Source organism: Pollicipes pollicipes, unplaced genomic scaffold (assembly GCF_011947565.3).
Source record: "Pollicipes pollicipes isolate AB1234 unplaced genomic scaffold, Ppol_2.1 Scaffold_2555;HRSCAF=2994_pilon_pilon_pilon, whole genome shotgun sequence".
Lineage (NCBI taxonomy): Eukaryota > Metazoa > Arthropoda > Thecostraca > Pollicipedomorpha > Pollicipedidae > Pollicipes > Pollicipes pollicipes.
The window spans coordinates 5,269,187-5,290,523 of NW_023596136.1; the positions used below are offsets into that span (position 1 = coordinate 5,269,187).

The window sequence follows — 21,337 nt, forward strand, 5'->3', positions numbered from 1 at the left end:
CCGCTATTGTAGGCTACTGGTGGTCTAATCTTGAACGTAATCTAACCTGAGCTGACCCCTGTGGGGAACAGAAATGTTCAGAATGGACTTCCCAGAGTCTTAACGCTTAATTATGTGCATTCAATACCCGCATTGACGTGCTGACCTATATTCTGACTGCATCTATCAGAACGACCCTGCTTTACCTTTTTGACCCCAAGATAGGTAAAATTTTAAAAGGCAAAATTCATTGGTTACTCCAGCCACCACTAAGGCAGTTAAGGATGTAGTTCCACCCACCCAGTGCTTAGACCAACCAGTTATCCAGCCGAATGGATGACGGGCTCACCAAGAAGCCATTGTTATGGTGATAAGCCTGGCTGATCCCGTCAATGAGACTCGTCAAGAAGCGTTACAAGGCTTGCTCGGTGCCGAGATAATGAGTGAGGATGAGCCGCCATACCAGTTGCCCGGCGTCAACCTTGACGCCACCATCCGCACCGATGTTATCGAGCTGTCGAAAGAGTTTGAAACAGAGCCGCCCCTGACTGCGTTCCTCGGCGCCGCAAAGCTCCATCCCGATGCGAGGGTGTCACGGACAGGGGCCAGGCCGCAGAGCAGCGCAGCTCATCACACAGCCGGCATCTGCGGTGGTGGCATCGGACGTATGCCATGGATGCATATGCGCAATAATGCGGCAACGACGTAACGTAGGCGTCTTAGCGTCATTAGCGAGTTAAGGCGGGTTTGCGCTTTCCATTGATATGTTGCCGTTTTGACGCATGCTTAACTATCATCGTTCACGCTTAAGCGTGTTACGATGTCTTAACGGTGTGGTAAACCTACAGATAACTGTTAGGAAAAACATCATTTATTATCGATATTTTTCTTATATCTTGACAGCTAACGTTTTCAGGATAACTTTTGGACGTTTTGGCGCGATGCTGAGATTTTAAGTAGCCGAGTTTAATCAACTTTACACACGCCCTCAGAATTGAAGGTTTAGACCCTGGCATGTGTTCCAATGCGACGATTGACATTATTTATCGCAGGAAATGCACTCCGAGGACGTTTTCAGTACCTCGTGTTGTCTATTTCGCTCTAACGCACATCAATATCGTGGTCTCTACAAGGTCAGATCTTTTGCTACTCAGACCGCAGAACAGTGCTAGTGGTGGTGGCGGCTGATAGCTATTAAGTAATGCATCATTCAGACAGCATGACCAAACGCCGTTTACGCACACCAAACGCATGCTGGCTATTGCTGGTGACTTTTACAAGGTCAGATCACCTAAAGTCAAGCTGGGTCAAACGTTGACCTTTGTGATCAGACTCGATCTATTGAAGGTTGTATGATTTCTATTTAAAGGGATTGTTCGACATTTATATGGGGTTTTGAACTGAAAATATTCGCCTTGAAGACGTTTCGGTGCTGATCTCAATCCTGCCCTCCTTACAACTCTCTACTCTCTACTCCTTACGGCTACTCCTCTAGTTTTGAGCTACACGCCCGCGAAAATGGGGAAGTGTTTCAAAGTGACATTGGCATTCATGCTTTCATGATAACGTCATTCAAACCCTACTATTTCATAAGCCATGCGGCGATCAAGGCAAGGAAGCTATAACTGTTGAGGCGTTCACATCTGACGCGCGTGAACGTGATTTCCAGACATAACGGCCGTCAATTAGCTCTCACTCAATATTGTGCAAGGTATGATGACGTGATTAAACTATGACGCATTGAGGAGCATATTTACTTCGCAGAGAATTGTGCTGTCTAGAACAGTCTTTTCCACTTAACAAGCACACCTGTGGTTACAAGTGAACTCGTTTCATCACATCTGATGCTTTCTTCAATATCTTCAAATATGAGCCATTCTCTTTAAGCGTACGAATGCTATCAATGTTCGTTTTGGTAGCTTCGCTAACCATTCACGTTCGGATGTCTGTGTAGCATATCAAACGAACGTTTATGTACGTGCATACTCCCGTCAACGACCCCCTACCTGCAGACCATCTGTGCGGTGCAGGTCGCAGCACTTTTTTCATCTCTATTTTTTGTGTTTCTGTAACTGTTCATGTGTCCGGAGGACAACTTCGTGGCGTTAACGCTAACGTTAGCGTAGGCGCGTTAACCACTGCTCTATCGGCACCCAACGCGTAAGCTCAAACCTTTTTATGTCATTTGCTTTGCAGGCAAACGTGGGATGGTCTTTTGCGTTTTCGAACTCATTTCAACCCACTCCATTCAACACGAATGAGATCCATCACTTATTTCCGGGAAATTGGGCCCCTTCAAGTAGAGCGCTACGGGGTACAGGTGGTCAACTAATTAGCACATATACCCCAGCTCGTCTTAACTGTCCCCTGCTGGAATTGAGTTGGAGGGCTCACCGCTCGGTATTGAGGGTCAGCATCGGCACAGGCACATATTTCTTACGTCACTGGCACAGAACCCGTTCATGGCTTCAACGTGAGCACTCATCATAAACTCACTTGTTTCTTTTCACTGTCAGGGGCCCCGACCAACGCAAGGGGCCACCTGTCACTCGGGTTCCCTTCTCTGTTCCTATTGAACAGATCTCCCCCCGACAGATTCGAGGCCCCTTGTTGATTCAGAATACCCTGTTAGGCCCTGATGGGCCCTTGAACGATACAGGAGCCCCAACAAATGTAAATCGCGGGCTCGGCCTTGTCCTTGTGCAGGAAATAGGTCCGCGGAGCTCAGACCAACACGGAGCCGACTATTCGTTGTTGGTGATCCTTGGCCGACATAGAGGAATACTCTGTCTCAAGGATCCCTACCGATGCAAAAGGTCCTCTTACTGACATCTGAGATCTCGGGCCCATGGGTGGGGTCCCTAATGTGACCTGCGGCCAACCCCTCGGACCCCACAGCCTTGCAGTCGCGCCCTTGGTCTTTGGTCTCGAGAGATCTTTCGGCCCCTCTTCAGGCACCTGAAATACTGCTCCGATTCGGAGCCACTGGCCACCACGGGACCACTGTTAGGCGCTGTGGCCCCTGACCGACACAGGAGCCCCTCACTGTGTCAGGGACTTGCTTGGGAAATGTTTCCCAAGGGGTCAGACGGACATCGAGCCGACTGTTCGGTGTTCGTGGCCTCTGGCCGACTTAGACACCTGCATCGTCTCAGATGTTCCTCAAACGGTGTAAGGGGACCCCTGACTGATATTTCAGGTCACGATCGTACCGGCTGCTATTCTTTATGTGGCCCACAACCAGTCCTTCGCGCCCTTATGCCCTCTAACCGGGCCTTTGATCGTCGGTTCCGGTGGGCCGCCCGGTCCCCTCTTCGGGGCTCATCGAACATTTCACTTGGTCGGCTTGGGACCCTTGCAAGCACGCCGTGGGTCCCTGGCAGATACAAGGCCCCGACCAGTGTAAGTCACTGGCCCCGGTTTTATCGCTGATTGGCAAGTGGGCTCTGAGGCCCATACCGACACGGAGCGGAATGCGCCTTACTGCTGGTGCCTGACCAACATGTAGGCCCATATTGACTCAGGGAGTCCCCGATCGGCACAAAGGGTCCTCTGACAGTTCTTTGGGCGCCCGGCCCCGCGAGTCAGGCCAATGAATAAAACTCCGATCGGCCCCAGCCCGTCGTGCCCTTAGAGCCTCCCAACGGACCTTTGATCGTTGGACCCGGCGGGCCCTCCAGGCTCTTTGGGCCTCCTCGAACACTACCTCTGGGCGACTCAGGACCCCTTGCCAACACAAGGCCCCTGTTAGTGGTTGTGGGGCCCTGACAGACTCTGGGTCCCCGACCTATGAAACCACTGATGCCGTCTTTGTTCCTGCCTTGGAAATGGGCCTCCAGGCCCGTGACGCCACGGAGGTGACTGCGTTACTGGTGGTGTCTGACCGACATATAGGCTTTTACTGATTTAGGGGGCCCCTTATCAGCGCACAGGGCCCTCTGGCTGCTATCAGAGAGCCCGGCTTTACGGCCGGGACCCTGAATGCGACCCCCGCACGGCCTTTCAGGTCCTTCGGGCGCTCAAATCGGTCTCTTTTCGAACCCCCTCAGAACCGAGGGGCCCGAGAAAGAGGGACACGAGCTCCCTATGCCTACACTGCCTGCGGTGTTGCCCGAAGGGCTGGCCGGGGACGACCACGGGGCGAAGACCTGACCCTCAGAGGCCAGCCGAAGGGGCTCGTCGCGGGGGTTGTGGGGGCCCCCTCCCCTCCCCCTGCCGGGGTTCCCGGGACTGCAAAGGCGTCTATGTAAATCCGTGACCACCAATGCTGATCAGTTGGTTCTGGGTCAGCATGCACCCTGAGGTTCCATTTACGAACCGTGGACAAGGCCACTCTTCGTAATTGTAACTGAAGTCCTTCTGTGTTGGCCTGAGCCCCTGACTCAAGGTGACTTCCTGTATCAAGGGACCGAGTGCTTTACAGGGGAGTCTGCGTCAGAAAAGGGCTCCTAGTCGACCAGAGGCACATTTTGCTGAAGAGGAACAGGACGGGGCCCTGAATGCCAGGGAGCCACTTGCATAGGTCCTGCTTGACATGTAATGGACGTGCGAGAAATTTCGATGAAATGTTCCACAATGAGACAATAGAAGGGTCTGGTCAATCAGGGATCGAACAGGTGCTCTTCAGGGCTCCTGAATTTAATCCATGTTGGTGACTGTTCACGCTCCTCGACCCGTAATCGAAGGCTTAGTCCTGATGTCCGGTCGGTTTACTTTGCCAGATTTTAACTGGTGTCAATGGTGATGACGGCCTTCTGGTGATAACTCGCCGTTTCGGGTTGCTACTTTAATCAGTGACCAGGGTGTCTAGTTCGGTGATCGAGTTGGCCATTCCGGTTGTCCAATTTTGTCCCCCTCAGAAAGGCATCTCAAAATGAAAGGCGCAATGAAGTTTTCATGCACGTGGCTAGTTCCCCATGGCGCCTGCGTTGCTAGTCTCTGACATGCTTGATGAACCCTTGTTCAGGTGCATGGCATGCGCCGACCATTTGTATTGCCGCTATTTCTAAATTGTGACCTTACATGATTATTGACCACACGGAGAATGGAAGCTTGTGAGAATGGACAGTTTGCGTCATATATTTCAGAAATTTTGACCTCGACCTACGTCACTTTACCGCAACACATGAAATATCACGTGATCAGGTTTCCTGTAAATATCACGGATGCAGCCGAACATATAATTATATGTGATCGCTACTAAATGGGCGAAGAGCCGTACTCGCCCACGTCTGCACGTGCGTAGATCCTGCTAAAGGCCTCACATCGACTCTTGTGCTGGCTTGTGAGAGCTGTTACGAGGTCCGAACTTGTTTCCGACCGTGTCGTTCAGCGTAATCGCTGCTCAAAAACTTAACATGCCCCATTGTATTCAAACTAGAGGTGAAACAACAGAGAATGTTCGTTTCAAAGCCTGCGATATGAGAGTCGCGCGCTAGAAGAACATTTTTTATACGCACAAGTGCCGGGCCCCACCGCGCCGGCCGCCGGGTGCAGGTCATCAGCCGCGCGTGCGTGCACCCGCGGCCGTTGCCCGTCCGACCGCTGCCAGCTGGGCGGTGATGACCGCTCACAGAGGCGCACGCGGCGCGGCGCGCGGCCGCTTCCCGCTGACCTTGGAGACCAGGGGCAGGTCGGGCCCTGCCCGCCCGGCTCTCCGGCCGGCTATCTGGCCATCGATGCCGAGGAAAAGAGCGGGGGGAGGCCCGGCCGGGCCCGCTCGTGTCGGCAGCCAGGCAGCTGCTCGTCGACGCGCCGGAAACGTGGATGCATTTATGGACGAGGACTGTCGCGAATGGCTGCTGGCCTAGACGAAGTATGCACCCGTTTACAAGGGAGCGTTTTTTGGTAGTTTGGAACTAATCTCAGAAAGTTTGGCAGAAAAACAGCGAGCATACCCGTCATGCAGCTTAACGGACAAATTTGAGACATTAGACTGGTCGGTTTCTTAATATGAAGCGTGACGTAGTACAACATTACTGCACGTCTTTGGCACAACCTGTCTACCATTTGGCTTCTTTTAATAACTGCTGATTCGGAGTCATTGCTGGCATCACAATAAATCAATGCGTATATGCCGGACACCGCCACGAGCCAAAAGTTGGGTGCATCCCATTTCGCAGCGTTTCTTTGCATGCAAAGCCAAACGGTGCAACGCTACGACATAACGTGCAAGGCTGGCATACTCAAATGGCTAAGCCTGCCTCCAAAATTTAGATTCGCATTCGGATTTAGCCCACTTTTCTCTCAGAGCTTCAGGGGGCTGGAGGCCTGTCAGCCGAAAATGAAACCACGCCTCCGACGCCGCATGTTACATTAAAAAAGTACTCGTAAAAATCACGCGTTCTACTTATTATCATTGTTCATGCCTAAAACTATCGCCATTGCCTTCAAATGACAACAAGTTCATTACATCCCAATCTGGTACCTTTTTAACACGCGCTAGGGTGGGGCCAAATTAACCCCCCCCCCCCCCGAGGGTTCTCCGGAATACTTTCCGAAAGGTACGACGTAGCCACGCCACGTTTTTCGTAACTGCAGGCAATTTATAGCGGATCGTCTGACATAAAAAATGTAGATGTACTTTGTAAGGTCGCTGACCCATGGCAGGCCAAAGTCAGGCCATGGTTTCAGCGAAGTCTGTTTCCAGGGAACCATCCAAGCTCATCCAATAACGGAGTGTTAGACGAAGCCATACATCTCTGAGATACTTTCTTAGGCAACACAACCATTTAACGAACAAATAACATTGATCTAGGTTCAGGTATGGAAGTCAGACCAAGGTCAAAATCAACCTGTTTTTTTTTTACTCCAGGACCTCCTTTAAGAGGTAGTTTCTGGTGTTCATTTCGAATTTATTGATGGCAGAAACCACATTATGCACCTTCCATAGACGTTTTAAAAGTCAGAATAGTCACTAACCTAGAATGACGCAGGTCAACATTTTGTTTTTAGGAACATGCTGATTAGCGTAATATCTGTCGCTTATCCAAATACAAAAATCAAAGTGGTCTTGTGTGATTTTGGTCACCATGACCTTCAAAAGGTCAAACGAGGTCACTGACTTAAGACCAGCGTGTGATTTTTTGCTGAGAACAGTTATCTAGGTTCCAGGGCCCCTTTGAAGACCAACCTGAAATGTGACTTTGTTTGACCTTACTTGACCCAAAGGTCACGACCCAGGAACCTCAAACTTTGACCTAAGTGAGCTCACGTACAGATAAGCACACCCTGTGAACTTCGTATTTCTAGCTCTCTTAGTTCCTGAGATCTCAGGGGCGTCAAATTGACCCCCACCCGAGCGAAGGGTATCCAACCGGCTACCCGGGTGCGTGTTAATAGAAGGTTCGTAGAAACCATGGGAAAACAGATAAACATTTAAATCCCCTCAATCATCCAGAAATCTGCCCCCTTGCAGAAATGTCTGCAGTTGTTTAGGATGTTGCAGTCACCAATGGTATGCCGTGGACACCGCTGACGTCAAACAACAGCTGTAATATTGCTGCAGTAACTGGGCAGAGAAGTGAGCGTTTTTCCTACATGATATGTAGCTTCGGAATGTTCAGTGCTGGCCGTGTTCAAGAGATATCAATGCCAGTTCAGGTCTCAGAGAAATCTTTAATGACGGGACCGGCGCATAAAAGAAAATTGACTGTGAAGAGTCTCTTGTACGGTTGACGAGACCTGGGTTCCAGGAAGTTAAACTACACACGTTTTTGTGAGAAATGGGCACTAATGTGCCGAAAATCTGTCAATCTTTCTGTTCAAGAAACGTGTGGGAACACATGACGCTACGCTACTTTGAGGCACGGAATTATACGCCAGCCTCCTTAAAAACGACGTACACGTCAGCGGAACTGACACCGTCAGATAATGCCTATACGCCGCGTCCGCCATACTGGCAACCAACATCTGTGCTCCACGTTATTCTCTTTCACATGTTTTTTATCTACTCTCCTTCTTTGATGCCACTTGCTTCTCCAAACGGCCAAAGCTCTCCTTCAGTACAGCTCGCGCCATCTTCTAGATAGCAATTTACGACTTTCTACAGCTGTCGTAATTATCCAGAATGCGAAGGAAAGTTACGGATCGAATAATTGTCAAGGATATCGTAATCGCCTTGCGCTTTAGTGTGCGCACACCAACTTCATAAACTTCAGTATGCGCACATAAACAGCTTGGGGGCATTGTAGGCCAGTGCCCCGGTGGGGGTTGTCTTAGCGAGCCGACCCGGGCTGGGATTCTGGAGCAGCCATGTTATTCACTGACCACAGACCATCGAGTACGCCACAGCACACGATCTTGGCGGAGTGTTACCCCGGAAATTCGCTCCTCTCTTTAACCCGATTCATTTGCCATCCGGAAGTGGCTGGTTGGGCCGTAACAGGGGGCGCACTTGGGACACTTATGACATAAAGCAACAGGATGCATCCAACATGACCAATCTTGGCTCGAAACGAGGTGCCTGGATAGCGATCTTGCACTCATGACTCTTCCTGGAAGAGCGGGGGCGGAAGACAGTGGACGAACAGCACTCGCGCGTACTACATCTCCCGGCGCTTCCTGCACCTCTCAAGGTAAGGCGCATGCCTCCTGCCCCGCGTTAGACTGGACGCAGTGGCGGTCACCGGCACTGGCCGCCGACTCCCCACAACGCACCTGCTAGCGCACACTCCCAGCTGATCTGCCTGGCTCCTAGAGTCTCCCACTCGGCAATCGACGACTCTGCCTTCTCTCCCCCGACTTTGCACCCCCGCGTGCCACCCTGACGCCGCCCATGCGCGTCGCGACCTTGCCCGTCAGCTGACTGGGCGTGACGTCACGTGCGGCGATCAATGCCGCCGCGGCCGGCCAGGTGCGGCGCGCGCGCGCCAGACGTTGCCGAGGCCCGGCACCGCCAGCGCGTGTCCTGCCCCGCCGCCATGGCCGGTTCCGGCGCCGCCCGCGCGCTGCTGCTGTGCTCGCTGCTGACCGCCGCGCGACCCCAGGCGCACCAGATTCGCTCCGACTGGGGTCTGCAGGACAACGGCTACGTGCTGGCGTTTGTGAACGTGACCTACCGCGAGCCGGGGGCCCACGAGCTGAGCTACAGGGGCGGCGAGATCGGCAAGTACTCGACGGGCCTCGTGACGAGCGTGACGGGCCGCCTCGTGCACGCCCGCTCGCGCAACGGCACCGCCCACCACGGCTGCGACGCCGTCTGGGAGAACGTGCTGCCGAGCGAGCCGTGGGTGGCTCTGGTGCGCCGCGGACTCTGCAACTTCGACGTCAAGGTGGAGAACGCGTACCGCAACAACGCGTCGGCGGTGGTCATCTACGACTACAAGGAGGGTCGTAACCCACACCGCATCCACCTGACCAGTCGGCACCGTGAGTAGACGCCGCCGCGTAGCACGGGGCGGGCGTGGGTCTGACGGGGGACTTCGACCCACTGATATTCTCGCGCGTCGCCGGGGTTTGACTTTGGTCTGTGCTTTGGCAAAGCGCGCAGGCCGGCATGCTTTGCATGCGATCGTCTCGAATATTCTCATCGAATTACTTCTTGCTGAGTTCTCACGTGCTTTTTGTCATCCCGCTTCATTTATCATGCATTAGTTATGCAATATGCAACATATTCAAAGGTTATTTGAAGCCAAGGGTTCCCTACTTGATCTCGATTCGGCATTGGCCAGGACTGACAGTGGAGTGACTCACGTGGCAATATGAAGGGTGAGAACGTGCTATTTGTACAGGGCAATGAAATGCTCAGTTCGTCTGCACGTGCCCGGAAGCGTGTACGGCAGACAAATAATATTCTGTCATTTTAGTGCCAATGCGGATGACATGTTTTTCTAGTGAGATGCTCAATGAACGCTCGATATGTGCTTGTGCCTGGCATGGACGCGAAACAAGATGTCCAGTTAGCTATGCTCCCCTTAGACCCCGCTCGCGGAAGTTGACAGCCAAGCACGGGGAGAGTTGACCTTAAAAGGGGCTGTGCCTCTCTGTTTCAGACGTTGGTACACCCCTGACAAACACCGCAGCTCTGATGATAGCAATTGGGGGCTTTTTTCGCCGGCGCTTTACCAGACTTTCCTTAGCTACGATCACGAGGATCCGCTTTGAGTGCCTGCAGTTTTGTCCCATGGCATCAGCGAATGTTACTCGCCAGTGCATGATCCCACCTTCGTTCCGCCTGAACACACAAAAACACAATGTTACAACATACAAGCCAATAATTGTTCTGGAGACATGGTACCCTAATATATTCGGGTCGTGAACAAGACCGTGAACTGTTTTATGCTGTGTTAGGTGTTAGGTAGTATACGTTGACATTTACATAGTCTTCGTTGATAACACGCTTAAGGTAGCAGGGATCGGACATGGGGCGGGGAGCACGAAATGAGAACAGCACTTTGTCCGAAAATAAACCGAGGCGTTAACCGAGCTGAAAGGCCATCCATTGGTTCTGATGACAGCTGCGCATGACCTTTATATGCTGGGAGACTGAGACATGGATCACTGGAGTGCGATGGAGTGGGCCACATTTTTAGCTCCATTACCGGAGCTGAACCAGCGCCATTATTCCCAGCCACAGAGAGCCATTGACGTGTTGATCCGCCGCAGAAGGTCAGCTGTTTTGGTAGTCAAATAAGCCTTGGGACTTTACAGTGACTGATTTCTGCTTTACGGCGACGGACCTGAGGTGGATTCTGTCAAGCTGAAGTGCAAATAAAGATTGAGAATGTCTCAAAGCTATCAAGCTCCATATTGCACGTTTCAGATTTTGTGCATAGTCCTGGCTGTCCTCTGGGATCACCTAGCAGTTCTGATGTTAGAGCCATGTGACAGGTTAGGGCGGGAGGAGCGGAAAAGTCTATATTTTTAGAGCAATGCAGCGGGGAGCTAATTGCATGGATAGAGCCTCTGTCTCTGTCTCCATCTCTCACACTGACTTTGTATCCGTCTCTGTCCTTGTTCTGTCTCTGTTTCTGTCTCTTTGTCTGTCTCTGTCTCTGTCTCTGTCTCTGTCTCTGTACCCGCCTCTGTTCCTGTTTTTGCCCCCTTATCCGTCCCTGTCTTTATCCCATTATCTGTCCCTGTCCCTGTCCCTGTCCCTATCCCTGGCCCTATCCCTGTCCCTGTTCCTGTCCTTGTCGCTGTCACTGTCTCTGTCTCTGTCTCTGTCTCTGTCTCTGTCTCTGTCTCTGTCTCTGTCTGTCTCTGTCTTTGTTTCTGTCTCTATCTCTGCCTCTGTCTGTCTTTGTCTCTGTCTCTGTCTCTATCACTGCCCCTATCCCTCTCCCTGTCTCTGTCCATGTTTTTGTCTCCGGTCTCCAGTCTCCGGCCCGCAATCTCCGGTCTTCCGTCTATGGTCTTTGGTCTCTGGTCTCTGGTCTCTGGTCTCTGGTCTCTGGTCTCCGTCTCCGTCTCGGTCTCCGTCTCCGTCTGTCTTTCTCGCTGTGTCTGTCTCGTTCTATCCCCATCCTTTCTTGCACTGTCGCTCTCCCGCGTCTGAGAAACCAGATATACAGGGTTGGATTTCCCGCGGCGTCCGCCCTTCTTGCCACGGTGATAGGCAAACGACGCCATACAGCCAGATCAGCTGAGTACGTCGTAAAGCTCCAATGACTACGGCGACGGTGACTCTGGCTCTCGCCTCCGGGAAAGGCGGCGGCCTGGGGTGGGGCTCAAATGTGCGCTACCTGTTACTGTCTGCATCCTGAGCTCTGCGCTGTAGCTGCTTGGCAGCGGGAGCAAAAAGCACGGGATTGGTCTCATTGACCCTAATAAGCCTCGCTGGTTTGGAGTGCCACATAACTTAAGGCTTTTTCTTGAAGTTAGCTAGCATCTACCCTGTCCGTTGCTAAATCATTAGCGGGTGTGTGCTGTCATCACTTTGGGCCGAAAGGATGCGATTCATTTTGCACGTCCTGTTCCTGATGATTCTGAAAAAGTGTAATTTGCGGCTGCTCGGTGGAGATGTGGGTGTTCGCGTACCAAACTTATTCCGCTCCATGAGCACAATGGACACCGAGCCACTGGAGCATCACGCATCGGCGTCCAGCCGCCGAGGAATGCTGATTTTTCCAGAATGATATGTCGTTTTCCCCGGACAAATGCGCGTCACCTGCATGCGGCCCAATGCCATCAGTTGGCTTGTACAAGGATCCGGCGCAGACGGACGCTAAGCCTGATTTTTCGGTGCACGATCGGGCTAGGCCTGAATAAAGACGCAGTTGCACGCGGCGATTCGTGTCGTGCGCCAGACGACTAGAAAATTCGAATACTCGAAAGGTCGAAAAACCAGTTGGACGAGTCAGTTACTAAGTGAGCAGTCCTTTTATTAGAAGTGTTTACATTATTGGTGCCGACTTGTTTACTGCTCTCGCTTCTTCGATCTAGGCAGGTTAGTTGGGGGTTGAATTATCCATTTATATTCTCCATGTAGCTAGCCTGTGAAACTGAGTGTTTTGTGGCCATATCGCAGCGCGTGTTGTGTCACTGGTCCATCGAGTATGTTGTGTTATGGCTTACAATTGCAAGCTTCTACAGCATTCCCCATGTCTTCTGTTTTTCGTCCATATTCCATGCAAGCGCAGCCCAAGCAATCCGTCAGACAAAGGTTCTACCGTGATGGGCCCTGTTCTCCACAGGCACTCTATCCGTACGTGGTCTTATCATTTACCTGCTCTATGCGTGAGTTATGGTTACAAACGACAGACGGCGACTTTAACTCCTTATTTATCTCCATTTGTCTTATCACTTTATATTCGGTGAGAAATTCGAGGATCGCTAATGCGTGCGAAACGATAAGTAGGGTTAGCTGTAGAGGTAAACTGCATCTTTGCACAACTATTACAGCATACAGAAAACTCATCGCAAGACAGGTGGTACAAATTTATTGGACGACACTGCCGAAACTTCCCACGTGCTTCACCGAAGAACAATTTTGTTATTGGTTCCATAGCTTTATCGATGCCTTGGCAAAGACTGGCAAGGAGTTGGACCACCGTCTTTCTCCATGTCACAGGGCTTAGTATCATCACATAAAGCTTGAAAATGGAGGGGAAAATGCGAAGGTTTCTGCCTGTTTGCATTGTTTATGGTTTTACGCGCCCTAAGCATTGGCTTTGAGGGTGGAGACGGGAGGCCGACCTAGGAGGACGTGGTCGCCGAAAGCGCTACAGCGCTGCACCCATGACCACATCCGCATCGTCGCAGGGAAGCGATGCAGCAGTCTTGTGGGAGAGCCGTATGTGATGTCCGGGCTTCTTCAATGAACTGTTACGGGTGCGGCACGCTTTTATAAGGCGGCCAGCGTTAGCGATGTCATGAGCAGAGACGCCATGTATCCAAGTGGTCAAGGCGAGGCTGTATATGGTTGACTTGAGCCGGGAAGGCACGGCACGGCAGGCCTGGCCATCCGATCCCTAATGTGCCTGATGACGGCAAGGAGAAGGTGATCGTGCCATGGATGTTGCTTTCATTACGCGTGCATGAGTCAAAACATGCCAGCTTCAGTTGTGCCGCCGCGCGAAAATCACCGAGACAATGCAGCGCCAGCACACAATCGACGTATTCACCAACGCTTTCCACACGGGTGTTCAAAGCACCGAATCCTTTCCGTCCGCGAGTAAAAGAAGCCTTCCCTGCTCACCCTGAGCGCAGCCCGCTGGGCGATGCCTGCAGGTGCGGTGGGGAGCCTCTGTGCCCGGCTGTGCCCCGATCAATACCGGCTGCTACATCTGTGTCCGCTGGCCTCTCCGCCTCAATCAACAGGATCTGAGGCTTTCCCCGGCTCTGAAATTGGATGGCGCCGTCCGCTTCATGTCCCCTGCTTCATTCCCGGAATCCGGCCACAGGCAAGGGCTCTGGGATTCATCAGGCTGATGTGATCTTCTGGTGCATCGTGTGGACGTAAAGCTCTGTTCTTGCATCGTTTCAGATCATCTTCCCTTCAGCTTTCGTTCGAAGGGTTATCCCAGTCGTGCGCCATTTTTGTTTGTTTTTCATTCGATTAGGCCATATTCCCATGGAGCTCCATCGGGTGAGTCCCTCCCCGTCAAGTGCCTGTTCGTCATGTCATGTTTCCTCTGGCCCGAGATCGCCAGATTACATTCCCAGTCATTTCCGCCCGCTGGGCCATGTTCTCGTTATGTTCTCGTTTGTCAAGTCACGTTCCAGTCAAGTTCATGATCATTAGGCTCCGTTCCCGCTGTCCTTCCGTTCTTCAGGTCACACTTCGGTCCCAGTTCGTTCTCAGCTCTTCTTTGCTACGTCACATGGCTGTTGGCGGGAACGCTTGACCATCTGTAACACCAAGCAGTAATCTTACAATCGTAGATAATTATTTCTTCAGGCGGTCCTGAAAAAAATGTCATAGGTTATTCGGCCTTGAATGTCTTGTTTCGCAGACAGGTAGCTATGGACGCATATGGTCACGGATACTATGGACGCATATGGTCACGGACGAGCACACAATAAATCGTCAACTGGCATGCGTCAGTTGTGCACCAGTAATGGTGTAATGCATGGGACGTGCGTAAATTTCCTTACCTTCGTGCCTTTAATCGATTAGTCAACTATTCGTCTGTTAATTTATTTTTGCATGATTTCCCATGCCTCATCTCGTTACCTGCTACCGTGATCTGCACGCCTTTCGGTTGCCCGTGACTTTTGCATGATTTCTCATGCCTCATCCCGTTATCTGCTATCCTGGTCTGTACGGCTTTCGGTTGTCCGTTATTTTTGCATGATTTCTCATGCCTCATCTCGTTACCTGCTATCCTGGTCTGTACGGCTTTCGGTTGCCCACTATTTTTGCATGATTTCTCACGCCTCATCTCGTTATCTGCTACCCTGGTCTGTACGGCTTCCGGTTGCCCGAGCATCAATTGATCAATGATTCCGGACCATCCGTGCCAGCTGGTGAGCGTGTTGCCTGACCACGAGACAGCCACAAGCGTGTGGAGCTCGCGGCGTTTCGGCTGTTGGCAGCGCGCATGCAACCGTCACGGATCCCTGACATCCAATCATGTGGCGCACAGCGTTTATATTGCGCTGTGATTGGATGCAATCTGGCAGCGTGGCGTCGTTTTCTTTTTCTCATTCGGCCGTCGACTTTTAAGCCACGACAGACTGAAATTGTATTACATTGTATTCTGGGTACAAGCAATTAGTTATCTTTCATGAAACAGACCATTGAATGCAATGTTGGTTATAAGAACGCAAGTCGGCTTGCTTTTAATTAAGGAAGCGTTACGTAGAAAGAAAACTATGATATAAAAGCTATAAAAATCGACACGAAACACAAAACGACGTGCAATATTAGCGCAATCATGCCCATGATTAAAGCTGTAAGCGTGTTGGTTCGAACAAAATACTTTCAAGATTCAGCTGTCAAGCGGCAGGGGGTCTTCCAATACGAGAAGTGTGGCGACGATGGCCCCAGGCGATTGATCAGCTCACACCAAAGACGACGCTTGCCAGAGGCTCTGTTCCCAGGCACGGGAGCGTCAGATGAGTGTCCGTTCGGCTATCGGCGGCCGCAGTGGAGGCCATCCACTATCAGGTTGGAACCAGTCAATGGTAAAGGGCAGTCACTAACTTCTTCCTTAGTGGTGCAACTTGCCAAGTTTCTGGTTGGCAGCTAAGCCTCTGCTGGTGGCTGGATTTGATAGCAGCTTTTCTGTGTAGCAGATTTGAAAAACAACCAGTTCTACAAATGTCCGTGACGGGAGACTTTGCGGGGCAAAACTGAATCCGAAGAGCGAGCCTGTCGCACGGCTGGAACGGGAGTGCGACTTTGACGCACTACTGAATGTGAGGAACAACGTTGTCGTGCAGCTATGTATCCGTTGAACCTCCGGATCTGACCCGCCAATTTGCTGCACGAACAAGAGAGACTTTGTTGCGCAGCTGGATCTGAGTGACAACTGTGATCCAGAGCTGCTGCTGAACATTGATTTTATAGCGTAACGCAAGGTGTAGTCTTGGAGGTGTGGATCGGCAAAGTTCCTTTGTGACGCCACGGGATCTGGATACCTGTGTTCTGCACAGGCGGGTCTGAAAGGCTGAGTTTTTGCACAGCCGCATGATTATACACCGGACGCCTTGACAAGGCGCTGTCACGATGTTGAATCAGACCCCGCTGTCCTGCACACGGTGCGCAGGGCTCGAGTCGGCTGCTCCGACGCCTGACCTCTGGCGGGATGACGCCGGCGAGGTCGGGGGCCCTCCGCCCCGTCGTCCCCTTCCTGCTGCCAGGCTGGCGCCGGCCGGGAAGTGGTGCCGAGGCCGGCCAGCACTGTCCGGCGTCCGGCCGCGCCACGTCCCGCGCCGTGGGTCGCGAGGGTCGCGGGCGCACCGGGCAGGAGGAGGGGGTGGAGTGGAGACCGTGGGCAGTGAGAAGTGAAGACCGTGGGCAGGGAGGAGTGGAGCGGAGACCGTGGAGTTGGGAGGAGTGGAGACCGTGGGCAGGGAGGGGTGGAGCGGAGACCGTGGGGCAGGGAGGAGTGGAGACCGTGGACAGGGGGAGTGGAGACCGTGGGCAGTGAGAAGTGAAGACCGTGGGCGGGGAGGAGTGGAGCGGAGACCATGGGGCAGGGAGGAATGGAGCAGAGACCGAGATGGCAGCTGGGCGCCCGCCGCCGCCGCCGGCCGCCGCTGCGCTGCGTCGCCGGGGCCGGGGCGGCCCCGGGTGTTGGCCGGCTGGCAGACGTCAAACGGATGACGCGGCGGGTGAGCGCTGCCACTATGCGCTGGACGCTGCAGCATGGACACTGGAAACCGGGCAGAACCCACCGGCGCGGGAAGCGATCCAGAGCATGGGCATTGATGTGAGCGGCGAACGCTGGCGTACTCTTTGGCGTGATAACAGGTCCTGCGAGGGTTATCTCGGTGGCGACCCGTGAGCGTGTTTTCTACTCCCGGCGTGAACCTGAACCATGAGTCGTGATCATGAACCGAGAGCACACACCGTGCGCCTTTATCGTGAACCGCCGGCCTTCAGTGTCGTGATTCAAAACGGTGAGTCTTGAACCGTAAGTTGTGATGCGTCAGCTATGAGCTGGAGCCGTGAGCCTTGGACCGTTAAGCCAGTCGTGAGTTATGAGCCGTGAGCTGTGAGCCTCGCCCACCAGCCAGCGATGAACCCTGAGCTTCGATCCACGAGCGTGAGCTGCGAGCATGAGTCATGAGCGTGAGCTGCGAGCATGAGTCATGAACTCGTACCGCAAACATGACTCGTGAGCCGTTGTACGTGAGCCATGAATCTGAGCCGTCAGCCCTGAATCGTGAGCGGCGAGCGGCGAGCGGGTGAGCTGCGCCGGCCGTGAGGCTGTAAGAGGCGCGGCGCGGGCCGCCGGTCTCAAGGTTTCACCCGTTCGCCGCCCAGCCCGGAAGCTGGCACCGACCGGTTTGGAATGGGACACATTCTGGGTACTGGGCACGGGAGGAGTGAGCTGCTCGTTCCTTGGGGCTTACCTGTCCTGACGGGTGACTCATGCACGTGGTGGTCCGGCGCGCTGCCGGGTCTGCTTGGCTGGGGGTGGGCGCAGGCGAGCGTGGCTTTGTACTGGTCGTCACTGCCAGGCAAGCGCATCCATGCATGGGTCACAGTTTAATCTGGTAAATGCCGTGCTTGATGGCACTGGTACAGTGCTGCACTGGGCTTTTCCCGTCCTGTTTCGGCTGCTGTTCGATGCGATGTTGTACGCCAACGGTGGTTCCCTCGCAGGCGGCTGCATGTGTACTGAATCGTTTAGCGCTGCCCTCACTGTGGCTTGCACGCGGCTGGTGATGATGTCCCCATCCGCGCTGGGTCCTCCGGCACCCGGCACCCTCCCGCCAAGGCCGCCGGCCGTGTATTTCTGTCTGCACGAACCTCTGTGGGGGCTTAGTCCTGGCAGGGGAGCGCCGGTTCCACTGCCCTCTCCCGGCAGGGTGGTGTATTTTGGTCGGGGCTTCCACGCCACCGCCGAGCTCCCCCGCTCTGCGGCAAAGGTTCGGCCGCTACCCGCCGTGGCGCACTGCTGCAGGAAATGTGGATGGCTCATTGCGCAGGCCCACGTGCAGTTTCAGACCTCCACCGCTGACTGTGCATGCCCCACCCTCCAGGCATGTCCGTGTTGGTACGGGACTTGTACGGGCCCTGCTGGACCCACGTCGTGATCCGCCAAGGCATTCGCCGTTTTCGAACGCTGGGGTATTTCCGGTGCTCATGACAAAAGGGGGCAAAGGTACAGCGACCAAACTCAGCTGAAATCTCTGAGCATCAGAACAGTATCATTTCTGTGATAAACAGCTTGAAAGTGCACGCATCTAAGTTGCTAAATTGTGGAGACGTTTTCTGCCGTTTTTTGCCGCAACCAATTTCGTCACTCTCTTGTTCCCTGGGCAATATGCTCGACTCGTTTACCAGCGGCACTGGGCATTCGTCTCAAAGCGGGCACATCGTTGACATCGTTTGGCTCGTTAGACGTGGAAAGGTCGGCTGCCGACTGACCAACGAGCGTCAGCCCAGGTACGCTGCTGCGCTGCAACATTGCACAGCACGTAAAACCCGCCACATCAAGCTTTGCCTAGCAAGCGGCTTGAACTCAGGGCTCACATACAAGCCTCTGGAAAAAGCTCATTAAAAACTAGAGGAAAAGCGGCATTCAGGGGCATATGCCAGAAGGCGATACAAAACAGTGATGAAAGTGTTGTGATGGCACAATAACATGATAATCATCAATGCAGGCTTTTTAATCACGTTCACGACAGAAACATGTCACAGCATCCCCCCCAGTAGGTTATCAAATGCATGAGTCACACACCTAAGAAGGTCATGACGTGTGAGGCAGGACACCAGGATTTGTTGAAACGTTGAGGCATCCACCATTTCGCTGCGGTAGAAATCGGTTGATCTATCGTGAGCTCTTGGTAAGGTGGAATACCAGCTTCGGCGATAGCTTCTGAGCCATATGCAAGAACCATTATGGTTTGCATGCTGTTTGCAACAGGAAAAACCTCAAGCCGTACACCAGCAGATATATGACGGCATATAACTCGTAGCATACGAAAAGCCCAAAGCTTCCTTGGCGTGAAAGACGCCACTCAGCCTGACTTAGTTGCCACTGGGCTTTATATAACAAGTTGTTATGTAAGGTACAGCGCCGTCCATGAACGGCTGTGCCACGCATGTGCAGTTTCCCTGAACGCACGAGTTCTCGTGCGCGGCCTTCAACTCGCCGAGCAGTTTGAGGCACTTCTCAGGCGAGAGTGTTTGCCGTTTGGCATTCAGCCTGCTTATGAGCCACACCGCTGCGTCATGTTACTTCGCCAGTGGCTCTGGAAATCTTCCTAAAATAAGATGACCAAGAACGTGCAACGTAAATTTCAAAGCAAGCGGGGCCAACACTTCCTGGTGATGACGTCGGCCGCAAGAGAGGAGAGTAACCAGCTCGTTAAGTCGTCACGGTCCTCTTGCACTTGGTACTTGGATCCCTTCTTGGATTGTCTTTATTTGTAATGCACTTACTCAAGCAAATGCTCCCCTACTTGCTGTATTGCATGCATCCCCCGTGCTGACTTCGATGCGCGGTGTTCAAGACCGGCGTGACAGGCGCGGAAGTAGGTCAGCATTTGCATCAGCGGCAATTGCCTACGCCGCCGCCTGCAGACCGAGATTTGGCTGACTGCCGTGCCGATCGTCCGGCAGCGTGTCCTGAAGCGCACCGACCGTTCTTCTGCGCCGCACTGGCAGCAGCAGGCAGGCCCCTCGCCCGGGGCTACTGAGGGTGTCCCTCCACGCCACTCGCTGCAGCCGACGGCCGGTCCGCGAACGCACCCCCAGCACGCGGCTGACTGAGCGTGCAGACTCGGCTGCTTCGCGACTCGACGGCATCAGGTCATGGTCATCCCGGCACGCAGCGCACGCACGGACACGCGACAGCCGACGCTGCGCTCAGGTCTAGCGCAGCCTCTGGGGCCGGCCGGAACCGCTCACGGTCAAGCGCCACATTTGGATCGCTTCCAGAGCTGGGCCGTAATCGGCCAGTTCCGGCCAGTGGACCCGTGCCCGGGGCGGTGGCGCAGACACTCAGCAGCTCCAGCAGCGGCTTCCTGGGACATTCCGCAGACGCTCTGGTCTGGGGCAAGGGGCGCTGAACGGCCCGGCTCGTCCGGAATGACAGCAGGCCACGACACCCCGATGTCCGTGGTTACTTGCCGAGTAAGAGGCATCCACGGCCTCTCGCTGCACAGCGGCATACCTTTAACTCCACTATGTTAACTGAAAAATCACAACTTCTCAATCGCTGGCAGTCGTTTCACCTTCTCTGCTTAACATTTTCGTTTCACAGGGAAAAAGGGGGATCGACAGTGCCTTGTTCGGTACGTTCGCCAGAATGGTTGCGTCGGGGGAGGGAGGGGGCGGCGATACTTGGTACGTTCTGCCTACCCGCTCAATGTGCGGTAACAGCGCACCTGCGCCGACAGCGTGTCGTTGGCACCACCTGAGGGGCGGTGCCAGCGACACGTCACGCAGCGCGTGTGACGTTACACGGTGTCAAAGTGTGGGCCCGTGCCATCGCCTGGGAACGAGTCCGGTCCTCGTCCGACGCCCGCGTGCACGCGCGACAAAGGCAGCACAGCCCTGCTGCCAGTCCGGACGCGCGTCAGCTCGTGACCGACGGCGCAGGCACGTGGCAATAGGCCGGATAGCTGAAGGAGCACGGAGGTGCAGCTGCACGGACGCTGCAGGAGGTGACGTACACTGTGGTGGCGTCAGTGGGCCTCGACGGCCGCGGCTGAGGCGGAGTCAGCACTAGTAGAGAAGCCGGTCGGCATCATCGTGCCGAACACGGCGCCGCCGAGCGGGCTCCGAGGGCTGGGCCGGACGGCCGGAGCTGGCCGATTCCCCCTGCCGTAAAACCCTACCCTCCCCTCCCCACGCCCACCTCACGGCATTCCCGGCCCGCTTTGTTGCGCTGCCGCACTGTCAAGGTCACGTCCGCTGCGACGCGTGCTCCCGGACGAGCGCCGAGGGGGGGGGGGGGGGGGCGCACGCAGCGAACGGGCGACACAATGCGAGCCAGACCGGGACTTTCACTTGCGGCGCTTGCGTACCCCCGCCGCTTTGGCGCGTGTGACACCGGCCGTAACATGTGGAGCGCTGCCCCACGCCAGTGAGGCAATGCACTTTCGATGATACTGACGCAGCAGATGTCCTATGAAGTATGCTAATCAGCCACGCGAACCTCGACTCATCACGTTGTCTCGCCTGGCCGCCACCTGTTTGACAAGCGGCGGCATGCAGCAAGGTGGTGTGCTGAGGTAATGATCGGGATCTTCCTCGCCGGACGTCTTAGGCCAGATGGCGTTGTCGTGGCTG

At 54.0% G+C, this 21,337-nt stretch overlaps 1 protein-coding gene across 1 annotated transcript in view; it reads left to right on the forward strand.

Moving 5' to 3' along the window:
- Nucleotides 1–418: 418 nt before the first annotated feature.
- LOC119107702 (protein goliath) overlaps nt 419–21,337 on the forward strand; it is a gene marked incomplete at its 3' end in the record, with an annotated part of 41,612 nt that continues 20,693 nt past the window's right edge. The window contains exons 1-2 of the mRNA XM_037231243.1: nt 419–504; nt 8,909–9,348. Of these exons, the coding sequence (XP_037087138.1) occupies nt 419–504; nt 8,909–9,348 (526 nt within the window). The remainder of the gene's footprint in view (nt 505–8,908; nt 9,349–21,337) is intronic.